Genomic DNA, 18,669 nt, shown 5'->3' on the forward strand with positions numbered 1-18,669 from the left:
GCCGGTAGCTGGCCGTGCCGGGCTCTGCGGCGCCGGACCGGGCTGTACCAGCGCCGTGTGCTCCCCGGAGCCGGGAGCGGCCGCCACGCTCCGCCAGCGTTCGGCCCCCGCCGGAGCGGCGAGCCCGGGGTTAGGCAGCGGCTCTTCGCTTGCTCTAAAGGGAAATGAAACACGGCACGGGCAAGGGCGAAGGCAGGGGCTGAGCCGCGGCGGGGAGCGGAGCAGCCTCCTGCCACTGGCTGGGCTGGGTACACACACGCCCACCGCCGGCGCCACATCGGGGCTGCGGGACGTGCCGCGCCCCGGCACCGCGGCCGGAGCCCCGCGGGAGCGGAGAGATCGTAGACGCGGAGGAAGCGACTTTAGGGTTTCCCCCGCGAAATGGTGTCACCCGCTCAGTATTTTCGAGGGGAGTGACCCGTTCGGCGATGAAATGGGCTCTATATGGGATGCGGCCCGATCGACGGAGCTGATAAGGGCGAGCTATAAAAGGCCGGGGGGCGGCTGCGGCCGCGCTACAGCCCCGAGGCGCGGAGCCGGGATGGGGCTGCGCCCCGCCGCGCTGGCGCTGCTCGGTCTGGCGGCCGCCGCCGCCTCCGCGCTGCCGCTGCCGCTGCCCGACGCCGGCCCGCACCTCAACTACGGCTGGGGAGAGCCCATCCGGCTGCGGCACCTCTACACCGCCAGCAAGCACGGCCTCTTCAGCTGCTTCCTGCGCATCGGCGCCGACGGCCGGGTGGACGCAGCCGGCAGCCAGAGCCCGCAGAGTGAGTGGCGGCGGCGGGGATGGGGACGGCGCAGGGCCGGGACAGCGGGGGTGACACCGCTGTCGCCTCTCTTTCTGTCTCTCTCTCTCTCTCTCCCCGTAGGTCTGCTGGAGATCCGCGCCGTGGCCGTGCGCACCGTGGCCATCAAGGGCGTGCAGAGCTCCCGGTACCTGTGCATGGACGAGGCGGGGCGGCTGCACGGGCAGGTGAGCGCTGCTGGCCCGGGGGGATTGCCCGCTAATGGGCTAACAAAACTTTCCGGTGGCCGGCACCCTCTCTTCCCCACCTTCCCTGCCTGCTCTCCCCAGGACCTGCGGTTCTCGTCTGCCCGAAAGGCTGTGGGGATCGGTAGAAGGCAGAAAGGAAAAGTCGTTTACAAAGTAGAGGATGTTTTTCGCGTGTCCTCTGCCACAATATACCGAAAGTTCAGCCCAGGGCAAAATCGCATTTAGGTTTAAAATTGTCTCACTGGGAGCCTGTGGTTCTGCTGCAGAAATAGATAAAGCTCTGCTGTAGAATATGAATAATTTCTCACTGTTCAGGTCAGGTATTCTGGAAGAAAAACTCGAAAAGAGATTGCTTCTTTGAAGAAGAGTTGCAGCCAGCTGGCTGCCAGGCATACAACTCCCAGGAACATGGGGTTGCCATCTCTTAGGAAGTTGCAAACAGAAAAAGGATTTTGAGGGGGAAAGGCTGTTTCTCCAGTGCTTCACTTCTGCCCTGCTATAACAGCACACCTGCAGGACTCTGAGGGCTTGGCGAGTTAAGTGTCCCACCGGTGCCGCTAGGTTAGCTTTTTCACAAGGTTTAGCAAATAGTCATTGACATAAACTCATTTTAAGGCATGTGAACACGTTATTGACTCTAGAATTTGACAGGTGCAGTTCAGATTTAGTCTATACAGAAGCCTGAGTTTCACAGAGCAATGGCTTTTCATGATGCCACAGTATAAAGATACAGCTTTATTCTTCTTTGATTACTCCAGCAAAATTTCTGCTGATTTCAGTCAGGAAAGGACTTGGCCCATTCTCAAAACTCCTAGTATCTTTAATAACAGCAACACTGATCTTTCTGAATGAAGACAGAATTTAGAATGGAGAACATAGAATTAAGCATTTCTTTCTGAATTTCCTTGCTTTTCTGGGCTCAAATCAGTCGAGGCTCAGATGAAGTGCACAGATTCCGATGATATGGCAGGTCAATTATTAGCTTAATTCTTTAATGTATATCCAAAACAAATCAGAGCCTGGATTGTGCTCCCATTGGAGCTACCAGCTGAACTTGAGCCATCAGTGAATTTTAAAACGGCTTTCCTATAACACCACCATTTGGAAGGCGTACACAGGTATTTGGTATAGAGTACTAGATGCAGGCTGGGGTTTTATTCTGAAAACACAACAACACGTAGCCATGCTGTCCCATCTCTGTGCTGTGGACACCTGCTGTCACCTCTGTGCTCACAGCCCTGCCAGGCAGCTCTGCAGGTAAATCTTTACCTTATCAACACCACGCTCAGGACTGGGAGAACAAAAGGGCAAACAGGGTGTCTGGGAGCTGAACCTGTGCTCCTGCAACATGGCCTGTTTTGACACTAGGAAACAGATGACTTGGGTTGGTTTTTGAATGTGCTGTGTGCTGTAGTCAGTAGTTTAGGGGAAATGCTAAATATACTGACATACTGTGGTTCCTCCTGTGGAAAAAAAAAATCCCTCCTGTGGGGAAAAAAAAAATGGAAATACTTATAAAGTCTCTTTGGTACTTGTTTTAAAAAACAGACTAGAGACCATCCCAATGAAACGAAAAGGGAAAGGTATAGCTGAGACATGGGGACCCAATTAATATTTGTTGTTTTTAGTGTGCACTTTTTGAGCAAGAATGTCTTTTATTTCATCATGTTTTTGATGAGGCTGGGCACTTATAAAGACAGCTAACAGTTCAGCCCCAGTTTTTTGTCATATACACATATTTTTCTGAGATATAAGGTGTGTGTGAAAGGATAAATATCGCCCCAATTTATTTGGAGAAAACATATTTTTAAAACTTACTTTATTAATTCAAAACATGCTTTTAAAAGATAACCAAATACATGGCCTTAATTTCACTCTGTGTTACTGAGGGTATCTGAGAAAGACCCGAAAGTATTAAATATGCTTTCTGTTCAGACAGGCAGAACATTCATGTAAGGACATTTCTGTCTGCAGACTGAGACATAATCAGCAATTCTCTTTTATTGACCACAAGTTCATTCACCTGCAGTGGCTGAGGGTGAAACAGCACCAGAGTTGCAAGAAATGCACTGCTGGTGTAAAGACCTGGAGAGGTCTGACCTGCTGATGTGTATCTAATACACAAATACAATATATAATTTTTATATATATATATATTTATAACTTCAGATGTTACAGATATATAGTATCTGTGCGGGCCATTGCAAATGTAATCCTACAAATTTGTACCTAAGAAAATGTACATGCTTCTGTACAAAATCCTAACTTGTGCTAGTATTAATTCAACAGTTCTCATGTTAACATGAAAATGACACATTTATAAGGGTCTTTGGCAATTTCAGTAAATTTTGGGTGGAAAAAGGCAGAAATTACCTTTTAGCATTGTTTTCCTGATTGGCCACGTTGCCTTTCTACAGACCTGATTCTGAAGCCCTTGCACAGGCAAGTCTCTTAATAGAGCAGGATTTCTTGGATTAAGACTCATGACTGCAATTAAGGGCAGTCCATCTAAATCAGCACTGGCATCTGAGACTCTTCTTCCCACTGCTCTGAACAGGATAAGTGTGGTGGCTGTGGAGGAGCATATCCCAGGCTTCAAAGCTTATTTAATGGGATGGACATGGAAAGAATTCAGGGAGAATAGGAAAAGGGACAAGGACAGGGACAGGAACAGAACAGAACAGAACAGAACAGAACAGAACAGAACAGAACAGAACAGAACAGAACAGAACAGAACAGAATAGAATAGAATAGAATAGAATAGAATAGAATAGAATAGAATAGAATAGAATAGAATAGGGACAAGGCAGAAGGACAGCCCCATTGAGGGCCAAGGACTTTTCCCATCCAAGGTTTGTTTTGTGGTTGAATACAACCAGCCTGGTGGGTATATTTGTAACTCTTGCTATTCCTTGCTGTTCAGCTCAGGTATTCCACTGAAGACTGTTCCTTCGAGGAGGAGATTCGCCCGGATGGCTACAACGTGTATAAATCGAAAAAACACGGAATCTCAGTGTCTCTGAGCAGTGCCAAACAAAGACAGCAGTTCAAGGGGAAAGATTTCCTTCCCCTGTCTCACTTCTTGCCCATGATCAACACTGTGCCCGTGGAGTCAGCAGACTTTGGTGAATATGGTGATTACAGCCAGGCCTTTGAGCCAGAGGTGTTCTCCTCGCCGCTGGAGACGGACAGCATGGACCCCTTTGGCATTGCCTCTAAACTGTCCCCAGTGAAGAGCCCCAGCTTCCAGAAGTGACTGTGCTTCCACACGTGTTTTTACAGAAATATTGCTGACTACTGCAGGGGTTTTAGCTCTTTGTGTAGTGATATTTGGGAACTTTGTTGTGTATTTGGGTATGGAGCCAGCCTCATCCTTGTTGTACTTGTAGGAAATGAGTGCCAAGAGGCTGTTCTATAGTCTAAAGAATTGCCTATCCGTAGTTTTCTTTGGAAAAGGAGGGTTAAATGCGAAAAGTTGAGCAGCTTTATCAGAATTCCTCCATAGGTGGTGAAAAAATAACTATAATTTTTCTACACCAGCTTCACTTCCACATATATTCACCTGTTATATCTGCTCATACAAGCAAATGCAGAAAACCTTTTCCTCTTCAGAGACCTCAAACTCAAACATTTGGACCAAAACTAGATGAAGGAAAACATCCTACCAGAGGTAACTTGAGTTAATGCTGCTAACAACATTCTGGGAAAAAACTTTCTATTGAAAGCATACTACTGAAAAATACCAAACCAAACTGCTCGTATATTGTACTTTTTCTTCCCTTAGAAAATATGGAAAGAAAGGGAAAAATTTCTCCCTTCCCTTACTGATAGAAAGTACTTTGGGGAACTTGACTGTTGATTTCTTTTGTTGGATAAATCATGTTCTCTGTGGCATCAGAATCATCTTGCAGAGTTCTCATCAAAATCAGTGAGAATTCAGTGTGTGGTTGGAAGAGTGCCCCGGGCTAGAATTGATGTTCATCAGGTAGGGAAGGAGCAGCTGAGATGAATGTTTAAATGAGATTCTGTTGTATATAAGCATGTGTATGTCATTAGCAAACAGGGAAAAACACTGAGAACGGATGTATAGGTCAAATCAGTTGCAAAATAGCTTTTTGCGTTCAACCTTTAACCACCAGGAATTCTTTCAAGTCACTTCCAGGCTTGATTCAGCATCCATGGGAATCAGTGCAGAGATGGTTTAGTGAGTTAAAAGCTGCAGAACTGGGTCAGGATTCTCCTTGCAGGAAGGGATTGTGAGTAACTCTGGCCAAGGCACCTGATGTTTTCAAGTTCTGTTCTCCCTTTGAAAAGATTCAATGAAGGAATAACCAAGGTGAAGCCAAAGGGACAAAAAAAAAAAAAAAAAAAAAAAAAAAAAGGATGGTTCAGGGATTCTACTTGTCTACTTGTTTCATTTTCAATAGATTTCTGTACCAGAGGGAAAAAAAAAAAAAAAAAAAAAAAAAAAAACCAAAAACCACACACCAAAAAAAACACACCAAAAAACAAAACAAACCACAAAAACCAAGCCAACCAAAACAACAACAACAACAACAAAAACCTTCCTAAAAACACCGCAAAAAAACTCTTCTGGGAATACTGGTGTTCTTCTGACCTAGCACTTCACTGCGAATGCAATATTTATAATTAATTTATTGAATACCTACATCTGTTTATTTTGTTACTCTTATTTATGCTCAAAATTCTATTTATATAGTCCTGAAGGTGGGTTTTTTTAGTTGTAACAAATCTTGTGAAGTTTTGTAATCAATGGGATTTTAGCCAACAATAGCTTTTAAATTTTTTTGTGAATTATCAGTAGTGTAATGTGTACATTTGCAATAAAAGAGAAAATCATCTTTAAAACTGAAATCCGCTTGACTCTTTTGCCTTTCCCTAAGTGCCACATCCACACATCTTTTAAATACCTCCAGAGATAGTGACTCAACTACTTCCCTGGGCAGCCTCTTGACAAAATAAATCCTGTGGGTAGAAGGCTGCTCCCGTTTAAAAATGGGAACCATTCTAACCAGTGCTGCCAGGGAGAAAAGTGGTGAGTTTTGCCTGAAAAAGATATCAGTTTCTGGCAGGAAAAGAGCCCGAATGTTTCCATTTGGAAATGCTGTGAGTCACAGGAACAGCAGATTTCTCGGCTGGCAAACATCTCCCATGGTCTTTTCCCATTCTCTTTTGTGCTGAGCCACTGCCACACATCCGGAAGGTTCCCACTCCTTGTGTGCTAGGAGAGGTAGTTCCGATTTTCAGGTGGTTTTATTCCAAAACTTTTCAGATTTCAGCCGGTTTCATTTCCAGTTTTGATCAGTCACTGTATTTTCTTCGAACGCCTTTCAAGACCTTTCTTTTAAAAAAAAAAAACCAACAAAAACCAAAAAACAAACAGACAAAAAAAACACCCCACCCCAAACCAGCAAACAAAATAAAATACGAATGAACTTTTAAAGTTTGGTCCAAAAAAAAAGTCATTTTTACTTTTCCACTAAAAAATTGCACAGATTTGACAGGAAACATGGTAAATAATGGAGTTTGGAGGATACACAGTTTAATTGTACCACTGAGAGGTTGTTTTAAGTGGGTGTAATATTGTGAATATTTCTCAAGGGTGCAAAGACAGGCAACCTTACATTTTGGGAACAGCATCTGGAGCTCTCTCTCTATTTGCTGACACCTTTGGATTACCGTCTCCTATCGGCAGCACAGTGATTTTTCCTGCTGCAGCATGGTTAGAGGTTGGCTCGCTATTTATTCAGACAGAGGGAAGAATGCCAGGAGCTAAATTAACCCACACCACTTCCTGGAGTGCTTCAGCTTTCGCTGGAGTTTTCCCACCCCAGCTCTCACCGAACCTGGCCGGTTTGTTTAAAATATCTGACAAGATCTCGGCTTGGGGTGGACCTGGGTGTGCAAAACCTCCCAAAAAAACCACCTTTGGCTCTGTGGGAATGTAAACAGCAGCAGCAGCACACACGTCCCCTGTCCCATCAGAACTCCTCAAAGACAGCAGGACAACGGCGCTGCTTTCATTTGCAGCAGCACATTTTACAGCCCGAAAAGGTTTTTAAAGCTCAGGTGTCAAATGTCTCCTCGGGAAGTCTCAGCTGGAAGCTGTGATGTGCAAATACGAGTTGTTAGAGGAGAGGGGAGGCTTCAGGAAAGGAGATACTCAGCGTCTTCGTTTCCACTTGGAGGAAGTGTAAAAACCTATAAATCAATTCAAAAGTCCTAGCGTCCACTTTACCTCTGCTCAAATCACCGAAACCCTGCCGGTGGAAAATTTCGGGGCCAGTCCTTCTACTCTGCCAGTGTACTTTGCATCTGGATAGGGAACAACATGATAAATTAAATAAAATTTCTTTTTTTTTTTTCCCCCCCTCAAAAATACACGTATTCCAACATCAGGCTGGAAGAATAGTGTGACCCAGAGCCACACTTTCATAAAGTATCTGGAAAGTAATAGAATAAGTTAACTTTAAAATGCATGCTTATAAATGAGTATAAACGTTTCCTTTGACCAGTGTCAATCTGTAACAACTCATAAGCATTTTAACAGAGCAGCCTAGAACGGCACAGCATAGTTCGGGTCGGTATTTACACCAAAAACATTTATGTTTTAGAATCATAGACTGCTTTGGGTTGGAAAGGACCTTAAAGATCATTTCTTTCCAGGCTGCTCAGAGCCCCAGTCCAGCCAGGCCTCGGACACTTTCCAGGGATGGCGCATCCGCAGCTTCTCTCGGCAACTTGTGCCAGGGCCGCACTCCCCTCGTAGAGAGAAATTCTGGGCACATGCACTGAGAATACACTTCTTGGAAGCCACAGATAACAATATTATGTGAGAGAGACGCGCGAACTCTGTCATTCCACGAGCAGCGACAGGAGCCGAGAGAAGCCGCGTCAGGGCAGGCTCCGGTTGGACATCGGGAAAAGGTTCCTCACCCAGAGGGTGGCTGGGCACCGGAGCAGGGCAGTGGCCGCAGCATCAAGGCTGGCAGAGTTTAGGGAGTCGCTTTGAAGCACAGGGTGGGGTTTTTTGAGACGCGGGGTGGGATTTTTGGGACACCGACATTCCGCCACCGCGGGCGCCCGCGGCGGGATCTGTGGCGGCGCTCGCGCGCCCCCTAGTGGCCGCGCAGCCCCATTGCGTGTGGGCGTGGCTTACGGCTGGGGCCCCGCCTTGCTGTCACTGGCCACGCCCCCTCCCGCGCGCCGTCCGCTCCCGGCGTGCTTCGCGCCGCCATGGCGGACCTCTTCGATGGCATCGTGATGGCCGAGCAGAGGTGAGGGGACAGAGCGAGCCCTGAGCGGCCCGGCAGCGCGGGGCTCCCTGCGCCTGTGCTCTGCTCTGCCTGTGCTCCCCTGTGCGAGCCGCCGGGGGAGAGTCAGGGAAGGCGGAGCGAGCGCTGAGCCCGAGGAGGAGCGCGGGGAAAACTCGCCTCTGTGCGCCTTCTGAGGGACCGGCCAGCGCGAAACGGCCTGCGGCTGAGTCGGGGGAGGTTTAGGTGGGATGTCAGGGAAAGGTTCTTTCATCCAGAGGGTGGTCGGGCGCTGGAACGGCCCTCCGAGGGAATTAGTCTGAGCGCAGAGCGGGTCCGACGCCGGCAGGTTGAGTTGGTGGGCAGAGGCCAGCGGGGTGAGGGTCAGCCAGGCCAAGCGCAGCGTCCAGCCCTTGGCTCACCTCACCCCCCTGCGGCGCTCCGGGATGGCAGGAGAGTTCCTGGAAAGCAAACCAGACGGAAAGGGCCCGAGGGTGTTGGCCGAGAGCTGCTGAACACAAGCCCAGGTGTGCCCAGGTGGCCAAGAAAGACAATGGCATCCTGCCCTGTGTCAGCAATAGTGTGGCCAGCAGGACCAGGGCAGTGACCGTCCCCCTGTTCTGAGGTCCCACCTCAAAACCTGGGGTCTGTTAGTTTTGGGTCCCTCACTGCAAAAAGGACTTTGAGGTGCTGGATTGTGTTCAGAGAAGGGAATTGAGCTGGGGCGGGCTCTGGAGCACAAGTCTGGTGAGGAGCAGCCGAGGAAGAATGGGAGAGCTCAGCGTGGAGGAAAGGAGGCTCAGGGAGAACCTTCTCTCTCTATCTACAGCTCCCTGACAGGAGTCCCCCACGTGGGTCAGATTTTTGTCCCTGGTAACAAGTGACAGGAGAAAAGGAAGTGGCCTCGAGCTCCACCAGAGGATGTTTTAGTTGTACATAAGGAGGAATTTCTTCATGGAAGGGGATGAATTCCTTCATGGAAAGGGTTGCTGAGCCTTGGAAGGGGCTGCCCAGGGAGCTGCTGGAGTCACCATTTCTGGAGGCATCCAAGCAACAGCTGGATGTAGCACTCAGGGCTCTGGTCTGGTTGACACACTGGGGATCATTCAAAGGTTGGACTGGATGATCTCAGAGGTGTTTCCCCACCAAAATGAGCCTGCGATGCTGGCATTTAAACCAATTTCACGTGGCGTTTCCGAGCTTTGGAGGCGACGCTCATTTCTGTTGCCCAGAGTCGCTGCTGCGCGGTGTGAGCTCACACTGTTAACGCACTTTGTCAACAGCAGGAGCTGAACAAAGCTGTGGTTCTGCATTCCCAGGTTCCACGGGCAGGGCTTCCAGGAGGGGCTTGCCGAGGGCAGCCACGCCGGCCTGGCTGAGGGCAGGAGGGCCGGAGCACTGCACGGAGCCAGGGTCGGCTCGGAGGTAAACGAGGAAACGCTTCAGCCTCAGAATCTTCCTGTCACCGGGAAATGACACACACACAGGAACTTGCAGGCAGGCTGAGGCCTGCTGTGCTTCACTGCCACGTCTGTCTGTGTCCAGGAGGACCCATGAAACTGCTGTAAAGGTGCTGGTTTGAGCTGGAGAGTTCCATAGGTGTGCTTGTGTTTCTGAGGTTATTTGCTGTATGGAGCTTTGGTCATCTTTTTTTCTCAAATTTATGGCTAAAGGCTCTCCCTCCCCACCTCAATCTCCTGTGGCTTAGCATAGGGAAAAGCATGGAACCTTGAACCATAAAGAGGCAGTTATGTGTGTCTCTGGTGCTGGAAGGGTTTGTGGCTCCCTCTTCAACACATGGAGCCAGCTCTGTGTGCTGGCACGCCTGGATCAATAACCATTCCTAGAAATTCAGGAATTCACCTCAGCTTCTCCCATATGTCCAGCTCCAGTTTGTCACAGCTCCAGGATGAGAATGCCAAACAGCAGCCTCCAGAGCTGGATGGTTTTGTACAAAATGCTCCTGGACAGACCATGAGAGAGAGGTGCTCTAATCTTATACTGGGAAAACTGCAGAGGGAGGTGGGATTAGAGACACCAAGTGAGAGGATGACTTGGGTAATCTAACACTTGTCAGCTTGGAAACATGTTTGTGTATCCAGTTTCCTGAAGAGTGAGATGCAGTGTAGTGCTTTATTTTTGTTCAGCTGTCTATGCTGTGTGTTCTTTGGGGCTTTTTCTTTCTCTCATGACACTCTTTTAAATTCACTTTTAGATCGGTTGCTACCTTGGGTTTGCACTGACGTGGCACTCTCTGCTCCAGAAATGCACAGATGAAAAGAACAGGTGAGGTTAAAAAGGCTAAAAGTAATTTTCCTGTGACTTCCATTCTTTTCCTCATGTCTTTTTTTCCTGTCTCATATTGATTAATCAATCTGTCAGAATTACCTTTTTTTTCATTGCATTCCTTTTTTTTTTTTCCCCAGTCATCTAATCAGTATATTTGTTGGTTCTTGAATATTTCTCAACTTTGGACTAGTTAAGTTGAAAGTGAAACCTTAAATCTGCCAGTTGTGCTTAATTCCCAATTTTGGAATAATTCCTAGTTTGGATAACTTCTTAAATATGTATGGAACACACCTGACAATGGCCTAAATGGGAGAAGTTGAATTAAAGAAGCAGAGAGGGCTGGATTTTGTGCTCTGGATTATTATGTATCAGTATAATTTTCATACTGATGGATTGAAAAAACTCCTGTGTGAGGATCATTTGGTTTTGTTTTGATTTGATTTTTTTTCCCCCTAGGAAAAAGCTAAGGGCTCTGGATTCATTAATAGGGATGATTCAAAAATTCCCATATGAAGACCCCACTTATGATAAGCTGCAAGAAGATCTGGAAAAAATCAGAGGAAGATTTAAACAGGTTTGTAGGATTAAGTTGTTATTTTAGCAAATAAATTCATTTTTTAAGATACTTAGTTTCTAAAGCCGCTCCAGAACCCAGTATTTGTGTGGAGCAGTTATTGTTTGCCTTCTGCAATCATAGCAAAATACTTGAAGTGAGATAAATTAAGTGAAAATCCTTGATAGTTGAAAAATTTCCAACCAATAACAAATGCAAAATAAAGGAAAAATATTCTTTAAAAAACAAGTTGTATATAATTTTTGACAATTTGAATTACACGTGGGACCAGAAGAAGAGAAATGGAGCAAATTGGGAGTTTTGTTGAACGTTCTTCTTGGAAAACAGACCCTTTGAAACACTTCTGTGTATTCTTTTTTAGGTTTGTTCAATGCTAAATGTTCAGTCTGATTTTGGAACTGGTACTGAGAGATCTTCACTAACATTTTGAGTGCAACAGATGAAAAAACATTAAAAGAGCAGAACTGGAAAAGTGTTTTTCTACTTTTATATTTAAAATCATCCAAATAATGAAGAGATGTTAAAGGGGAAAGGGAAAATCACTGGACTTTCAATGGTATTTAACATTTATTATCTCTATCAAGTTTTATTTAGGATATTACACACACTAACGTGTAAATCTGTAAAACAGAAATATTTGTTTTAATTCTTTGCTAGTCTTTTGCTGATAATTCCTCAAAAGGAAGAGTCTCTTCGTTTAGAGGATGTGTGTCACTTAAAAATCTGTGTGTGCAGATCGTTCAGTTTACACCATGTGTAGGTGCTGTGGGTGAAGGACAACAAAATCAATTTTCTGCAGATCATTCAGTTTACACCATGTGTAGGCGCTGTGGGTGAAGGACAACAAAATCAATTTTCTGCAGGCTTTGCAGCAGGAAACATTTCTGTGGGCAGAGGATGGAATGACAAAGGAGGTCAGAATGCAAAGGAGAAGGATGAAAATACCCGCTCAGAATATGGAATTTGCACCTGGATTTTCCAGTAGTTTTGCAGACTACTGGGGGGAAGGGAGCAAACTCCATAAAATCTAACCCCAACAAGTTACCAGTTTAAGTGGTGGGTGAGATAAACATGACTGCCAGAAGAGTTGTGCTTCTCACTGACTGTATTTATTAGTGCCTCTTACACAGACCAGCTTTTCATGTGCCAGCCTTAAAAAGTGAGCCTTTTTAGTCTCATTCCAAATCAATGGATGCTGCCAGCTGCCTGTATTTAACTCTGATGGTTGAGAAAAATACCTGGAAGAGGCTTTGGCTTGGGCTGCTGGATGTCTTTGTAATTCCAGTTCTGTAAGGAATTCCAGCACTCCTTTCTCAGCTGTACCCTGTGTGTGTGTGTCTGGCTCTGCCTGCATGGCACAGTGCAGCCTCATGAGGACAGGTTGGAAGTTTTGGGTTTGTTTAACTGTCCTGACACTTGAGTTTTGATGCATACAGGCAGCGTCAGAGCCATCTAGTGGATGTGTGGGATTGTAGGAGCTCACAGGTATTTATGTAGGTGAAGTTGTTTAAATAGACAGTACAGAACGTACACACTCGTGATAATTTCAATTCTGTGGAGAATTGCTTGGAAATGAAGTAACACTGAGATAGTAATTCATTTGTACTTGCTTCCTCATTTGCAAAAATATCTGTAAAAGCAAGTGCAGGGTTGTGAGAGCTCCAAGTGGGGCATTTATTTAATACAAATGTGTGATATGGGAGTGACAAGCCAATGTGCTGCTTCAGAGATTGTATCAAAAACAATTATTTTTGTTCAGCTCTGGAGAGAAAGGGTCTTTGGCAGTCAGGTGGTGACTATTACCTGGAAAATTGGTTTGGTGGCTAATTTTCTTGTATTGTTTTAATTTTTAATAAAACAATATTAATTATTATATAAATACATGGGTGTATATACTGAACTATAAGTATTGTGTCAACCAGGATTCCCAGCTGGGATTGTACCAAGTTTAGGGTTATCTATTAGGTCTTTAATTTTTTAATTAAGTTTCATTTGTGTGTACACACTGATGGAGTCTCTTCTTCCATGAGTCTGTATTTTTGAGTATCTGCTGTTTCACACCTTGTGTGAGCCTAACTTGGTTTATTAAATAAGGTACAGTTCAAAATTCTCTTGGATGTGCAGTTGTGTGCTTTCTTCCGTGCCAATTTTTTTGTTTTCTACAGCGAGTTGTGGGGGTTTGTGTGATGTTCAGGGCTGGGGCAGTGGAACATTCCCTGCATTTTGTAGAGGTGTTTTTATGTCTGATTTACAGCTGAGGTTTGGGGTCTGCCTGATTTAAAACCCAGCTCACATCAAGAATATTCATTTGTCTTTGTCTTAGGGTCATAAAGATACAGAAAAATATGCAACCTTGTACATGGTGATATTGGTTATCTGTAAAGCAGGACATAGAGATTGGGGCTTGGTGTTGATTGTCCAAAAAGTTTGAAGTTTTGCAGAAGTAAGACTTAAGGATATATCTCTGTACTCATTCACCAGCCCTACTTACAGCTCAGTAGTTAGGGAGGAATGTTTGAAACATCTCACTCACCAATTTCTGACTTGTCTGGACTGTGTTCCAGCTTGTTTTGTCTCCTTCATGATCATCTCTCAGCTGAGCCTGTGGAATATGGAATTTTATTAAAAGGTGGATACACAGCTCATTAGATCTAGGCTGCTGTAGTCGTTGCAGTCTGGAAGAGTTGTAATTTTCCTTTCCACAATGTGTGAGGGAAAAAAATAGTGAATTTTGAGGCATCAGCTGAAAGGTAAACCTTGAATACCATTTGGTAAAGTTCCCAAGCACAATTCTTGTTCTGTCTTCATTAAGCAACTTCCTTTCTGTTTCTTGTCTGCTGTACTAAAGGTGATCACTTCCAGCTTTGAATGAATATCTGTAATTGACAGAAATGGGTGAAATAAATCAGAAAACAAACAAACAAACAAAAAAAAAGAATCTGGGTGTGCAACTGTTTACTTCATAACTAACCCTGTTGGAGGTATTCTGGCTCATTTGAATCCTGATTTGTTTTTCTGAAACAAGGTCGTGATAATTTCCACATGAGATTAAATTTGGAGTTTTAATTTTCCAATAAACCAGTTTCAATATTTATATAGGTTTTGGTTTTTGAAGAGATCCAAGAGATAGTTTGGGCCTGCCTTGTATTTATGACTGCTTAATTTATACTTTGGCTGAAAATACAACTTCCTGCATTGGAATACAGGGAGATCCATCTGTCAGAAGTCTGCCTGCACCCTAATTATCCCACAGTGCTTTAGAGTAGGAACTTGATATTTCTGGTAATGTTTTAATTCTTTCTATTCTCAGTGCCTTTTGAAGAGTGCCCTTTGCAATTTCTTACAACCACAGCTTCTGGTCTAATTGCAGCCTAAAACTTCAGCTTTCATAGTTTGGCAAGTAACCATGAAGATTCTCATTTTGCAGTCTGCCAGAGTTGTTTTTTTAATGGATAAAGTTGTGACAGTACACATTCCCACAGAAGTGGATGTATCACCAGGGAAAACGGGGATTTGGGAGGTGTGAGAGGAGTTCAGCAGGTTCCCAGTTGCAAGTTGTGGTGTCTGGGACTGATGTGTAAAGGCCAACTAGAGCAATGCACTGCTGAAGCACTTCAGTGTGTCCCAGGGTTTGGAATTGCAGGACCAGCCTAGCCTGGGGTGATAAAATAATTTTTAAAAATTACAATAATAATAATAATAACAACTCTGTGTGCTATTTTGAAAGCCTGCACAGTCAGTTCATCTGTAGCTAACTTATCTCTTTCACATCACACTGTGGATGCTCCTACCTCAGTCACTGGACTGTTTATTCCCTAAGTGTGGTAATTGGGATTTTTTTTCAGCATTTTTCCTGCTGGAATCCTTTAGCACCACTTACCAAATGCTGCACTACTGCGTGGAAGGAGACACGGTCACTAAGCTCATCTAGAACAAGGGAGACTTCCTAAATGCATGGAATATATGAAAGGTGGAAAAAACTCAGACACGGTGTCACTTGATTCCAAAGCAGCTTGCTGGACGATGTTTTAAATTATTTTATCCCATTCTATAACCATGACCAATTGAGCACTAGTGCAGCACTCTGTGTATCTGGTTTTGGGAAGATTTCTGAGTAGGAATAAGAAACGGCATAAAACTTTTGTCTTGGAAAAATTATAAAGCTGCGTTCTAGTGGTGCAGAATTTGTATGACATCTGAAATAGTGGCCTCGTGTCTGAAAGAATTTAACTGATACTTGTTCCTAATAAAACATGGACTTCTATTTTAGCAAAATGTTCAGCAGAAATGAGGTTGATTGTTCAGTCCCTGTTCAGTCCTGACTGTGCATCAGACAGAATCAGCTCTGCATTTGTCACTGTATTCCATTTCTGGTTTTTAGTCCCCTATTTCGCTGCTTTCTCTCAACACTTTTTAACTTTGAGCATCTTCAGGATTCTGGGGAATAATCAACACTATGTGGAATCTTTCTTGATGGTAGGAACTGTGAGTCAGCAACCCTTTAATTTTTTTAGTTGCAGCCATTGTTCCAGCAGCAAGCTTTGCTGCTATTGTCCACTGTTTGTCCAGCTCACGTTTACTGGACTGTGGGAACGGATTAGGGTTTCATGGCTTTTTTTTTTTCTTCTTGCATAAACTCTTGATCAAAGACATTCCTTGGATGACAAAACACTGTATATACTGTGTCACACAGCCCTGACCAGACTGCACGAACAGTAGTTTAAAAACACATGCCTACATTGTTCTCTAAACCAGCCTGCCTTTTTTTTTTTTTTTTTTTTTGCAATGTATGTGCAGACATTGAATTTTTGAGGCCCCCATTTACCTCTATTAAAAACACACACACATACAGAAGTTATTGTTAATAAGCACTTGACAGTTTCTGAAATACAAGTGAAAAAGCAAATTACTCTGAGATTAAGAACAGACAGAACAGAATGTCATTTCTAAGCATTTCTATATCTGCCATGTATTTCCTTCCTGAGGAGACCTTGGTTGTGGGGCAGGTAGTTAAGTACACTGGAAACCTAATCCCACGTGGATTATGGCATCATTTGATGTGTCATGGTCAGAACACCTGATTAAGGTAGAGAATGATGGGACCACAGTTTGGGAGTTCATTACCCTGCTTCACCATAAGTACATTGTTAGAACCACATTTTGAGAACCTGGCTTTATATTACAGTTTTATGTCTCAGTCTTCTTTTAAGTTCTCTTATGCAGTAGGAAGAGGAACAAATCTCAGAAAATTCCAGCAGCAGCATTATTCCTCAAACTGATGAGAAAGAAACAAATGGTGTTGGAGAAAAGCATGGAGACACTTTTTCAAGGAGCCTTGCCTTGTGATTTGCCTGAAATACTCCTTCAGCAGAAACATGGGGGAAAGAGATTCATGAAGACATGTTGAGCAGGTTCCCAGGGGGATTTAATAAAAGCATGGGAGGGCTGGATTTTGGTGGTTGGAAAGCTGTTTGTGGAGGGGAGAAACAATGTTCCACGAACATGTGAGGCTTTGTGCTGTTTGACTCTGCTGTACTGTTGAGCACTGTCATGCAGAAGTTAAGGCAGATGAAACTTCTTTCACTGACACTGGAAAATCATATCCATAAGGGAAGAACCCTTCTTGATCCTTTGCAGTCCAAGGGTCTCCATGGAAAAAAGAAACCTAAAAAAATATGTGGCTAATGGATGTGTTTTCTAAAAGGAATAAAATGGTTGGAGTGAGTGACTGAAATGGTCACAGAAATAGTGAGTCAAACCCACAAAAGAAATGTATTACACTTAGAAGAAATAATGTTTACTTATGAGTAAATAATTTATGATGTCTTCTGGAAATTTAACAGCATACATTTGGCTGGAGCTTTGCTCTTCATATTTAAAATAGCCAAAATGTAAAGAACTTTGGCCTTGGGGGTGTCCACGGAGGAAAGAAAGCTGTTCAAAAATAATACCCTGTGTTTGGACAGTCTGGAGTGATACAATCTAAAAAAGGGGAGAAATGAAACATCAAAAAGCTCAATTACCCGTTGCAGACAGTTTGCCATCCGAGCAGTGGCTCAGGACACCAGGTCACTTGTCGTAATGCCCTGCTGGTGCTTTCGTGGGCCTTAGGTGAGGATCTGCCCCTCTCAGCCCAGCTCCTTGGAGGCTGCTGCTGAGGTTACAGATCACACCCCAGGCACAGGCAGCAGGTCACAGGAGAGCAGGACCTATGGAATATGCCTTGTGAGGGAACTAAGCCGGGGGTCACAGGACTGCTGCCAGGTGGGATGGGTGAAACAAAACCACTCTGGCAACACAGAATCTAAAATGTATTTACTCTTCAGGGAAGGGGCGGGGCGGGGTGTAACAATTTCCATTCTGTGATGCATGTGCTACAAGCACCACAGGACTCAGAGCTCTATACCTCTGCCCCCCACATGGATCCTTCCAGAGGAAGATTCCTTCTCTGGCCAGTCCACATCTCAGGTCCTGGCTTTGAGCTCTGCCCCTGCATGTCACAATTCCTCCTCTAGTTGAGCATTCCTGGTGTTGGTAGAGGTCTGTACCTGGAGCTCTCTCCAGCCCTGAGGGATTGCTCTCTTAGCCAGTTCTTGTTCCATGGATCTGTCAGCAGAAGCACTCCCAGGCCATTCTCTTTCTCCACACCTGGTGGGGAGGAGGCTCCTCTTGCCCTCTTCTTCGGTAGCTGAGATTCTGCACCAAGCAGGGCCCCTCAGAGTATAGATGTTGCCCATGTGCCTTATTCCCAATTTGCCATGGAGAAACAGCATCTTTCTGCCAGTAGTTCCTTCTTCATGTGAGAGCCCTCAGAAAAATGATGCCTGTGAATACTTGATGATTTCCTGAAATATGAGACGTTTTAATACCTGGTCTTCACACAGGCAGAAAAGAGGACAGGTCTGGGTAGGGCTCTGCAGGTGCTGTAGGATCAGCAAGAACTATTTCTGTTTTCACTCTTCAATGTTTATCATGTTAAAGAAGCAAAAGGGTAACTTTTGCCTTCCTCCTACATTTGGCCCTGCTTGGCCATAAAGAACAAAATCAGAAGTCTGGCAGATGCCAAGTTACCGGTGGAATCCCACTGTCTAATTTGCAATCCCTTTCTCATCACTTGACTGGTGTGGAACTCAGTCACAAGGCCCATGGGCGTCTATGCTGGCCATGCCAACGCGATTACTACGAGCAATAATATTTGTGGGAGCATAAAAACACCTTGTCTGAAGAGACATATTTCTGATAATATGATGCCGACAGAATTCATTAAAAAGCCATCATTTATAGCTTTACTTCCACTGTCCCGTTGTAGAAATCTCAGTGCATGTAGCCCACGTGCATGGGTCATTCCTGTGACTCTTAAAAACAACAGCTCAACCTTCTACTTCTTCTCTATCTTCTGGAGTTTTCTATCACTTAAAATGCCAGCTGTGCTTGAAATGCAAGTGGATTTTGAGTTTTTTTCATTTGCTAGTTCTTGTTTATTCTGTAATAAAGAGCATTGGAATTTAGGTGTTCATAAGAGGTCCAAGATTGTCAAA

At 44.7% G+C, this 18,669-nt stretch overlaps 2 protein-coding genes across 4 annotated transcripts; both read left to right on the plus strand.

Annotated features, from left to right (window-relative positions):
• Positions 1–433: 433 nt before the first annotated feature.
• On the plus strand, positions 434–4,679 carry FGF19 (fibroblast growth factor 19). Its single transcript, XM_066322226.1, has 3 exons — positions 434–767; positions 870–973; positions 3,918–4,679. Exons 1-3 carry the CDS (start codon positions 434–436, stop codon positions 4,248–4,250), a joined length of 771 nt encoding a protein of 256 aa, XP_066178323.1. The 3' UTR covers positions 4,251–4,679.
• Positions 4,680–8,211: 3,532 nt separating this feature from the next.
• On the plus strand, positions 8,212–13,241 carry LTO1 (LTO1 maturation factor of ABCE1). Of its 3 annotated transcripts, none has more exons than XR_010743744.1 (6): positions 8,212–8,292; positions 9,588–9,693; positions 10,484–10,554; positions 11,014–11,131; positions 11,493–11,938; positions 12,004–13,241. XR_010743744.1 is itself a non-coding variant. In XM_066320474.1 (5 exons), exons 1-5 carry the CDS (start codon positions 8,252–8,254, stop codon positions 11,559–11,561), a joined length of 405 nt encoding a protein of 134 aa, XP_066176571.1. In that variant the 5' UTR covers positions 8,212–8,251; the 3' UTR covers positions 11,562–13,241. The 3 variants fall into 3 exon arrangements, 1 of the variants encoding a protein (XP_066176571.1); XR_010743743.1 differs by having other exon boundaries at positions 11,493–11,891; positions 11,956–13,241; XM_066320474.1 differs by having other exon boundaries at positions 11,493–13,241.
• The last annotated feature ends 5,428 nt before the right edge of the window (positions 13,242–18,669 follow it).

This window comes from Sylvia atricapilla, chromosome 6 (genome assembly GCF_009819655.1).
Source record: "Sylvia atricapilla isolate bSylAtr1 chromosome 6, bSylAtr1.pri, whole genome shotgun sequence".
Taxonomy (NCBI): Eukaryota; Metazoa; Chordata; class Aves; order Passeriformes; family Sylviidae; genus Sylvia; species Sylvia atricapilla.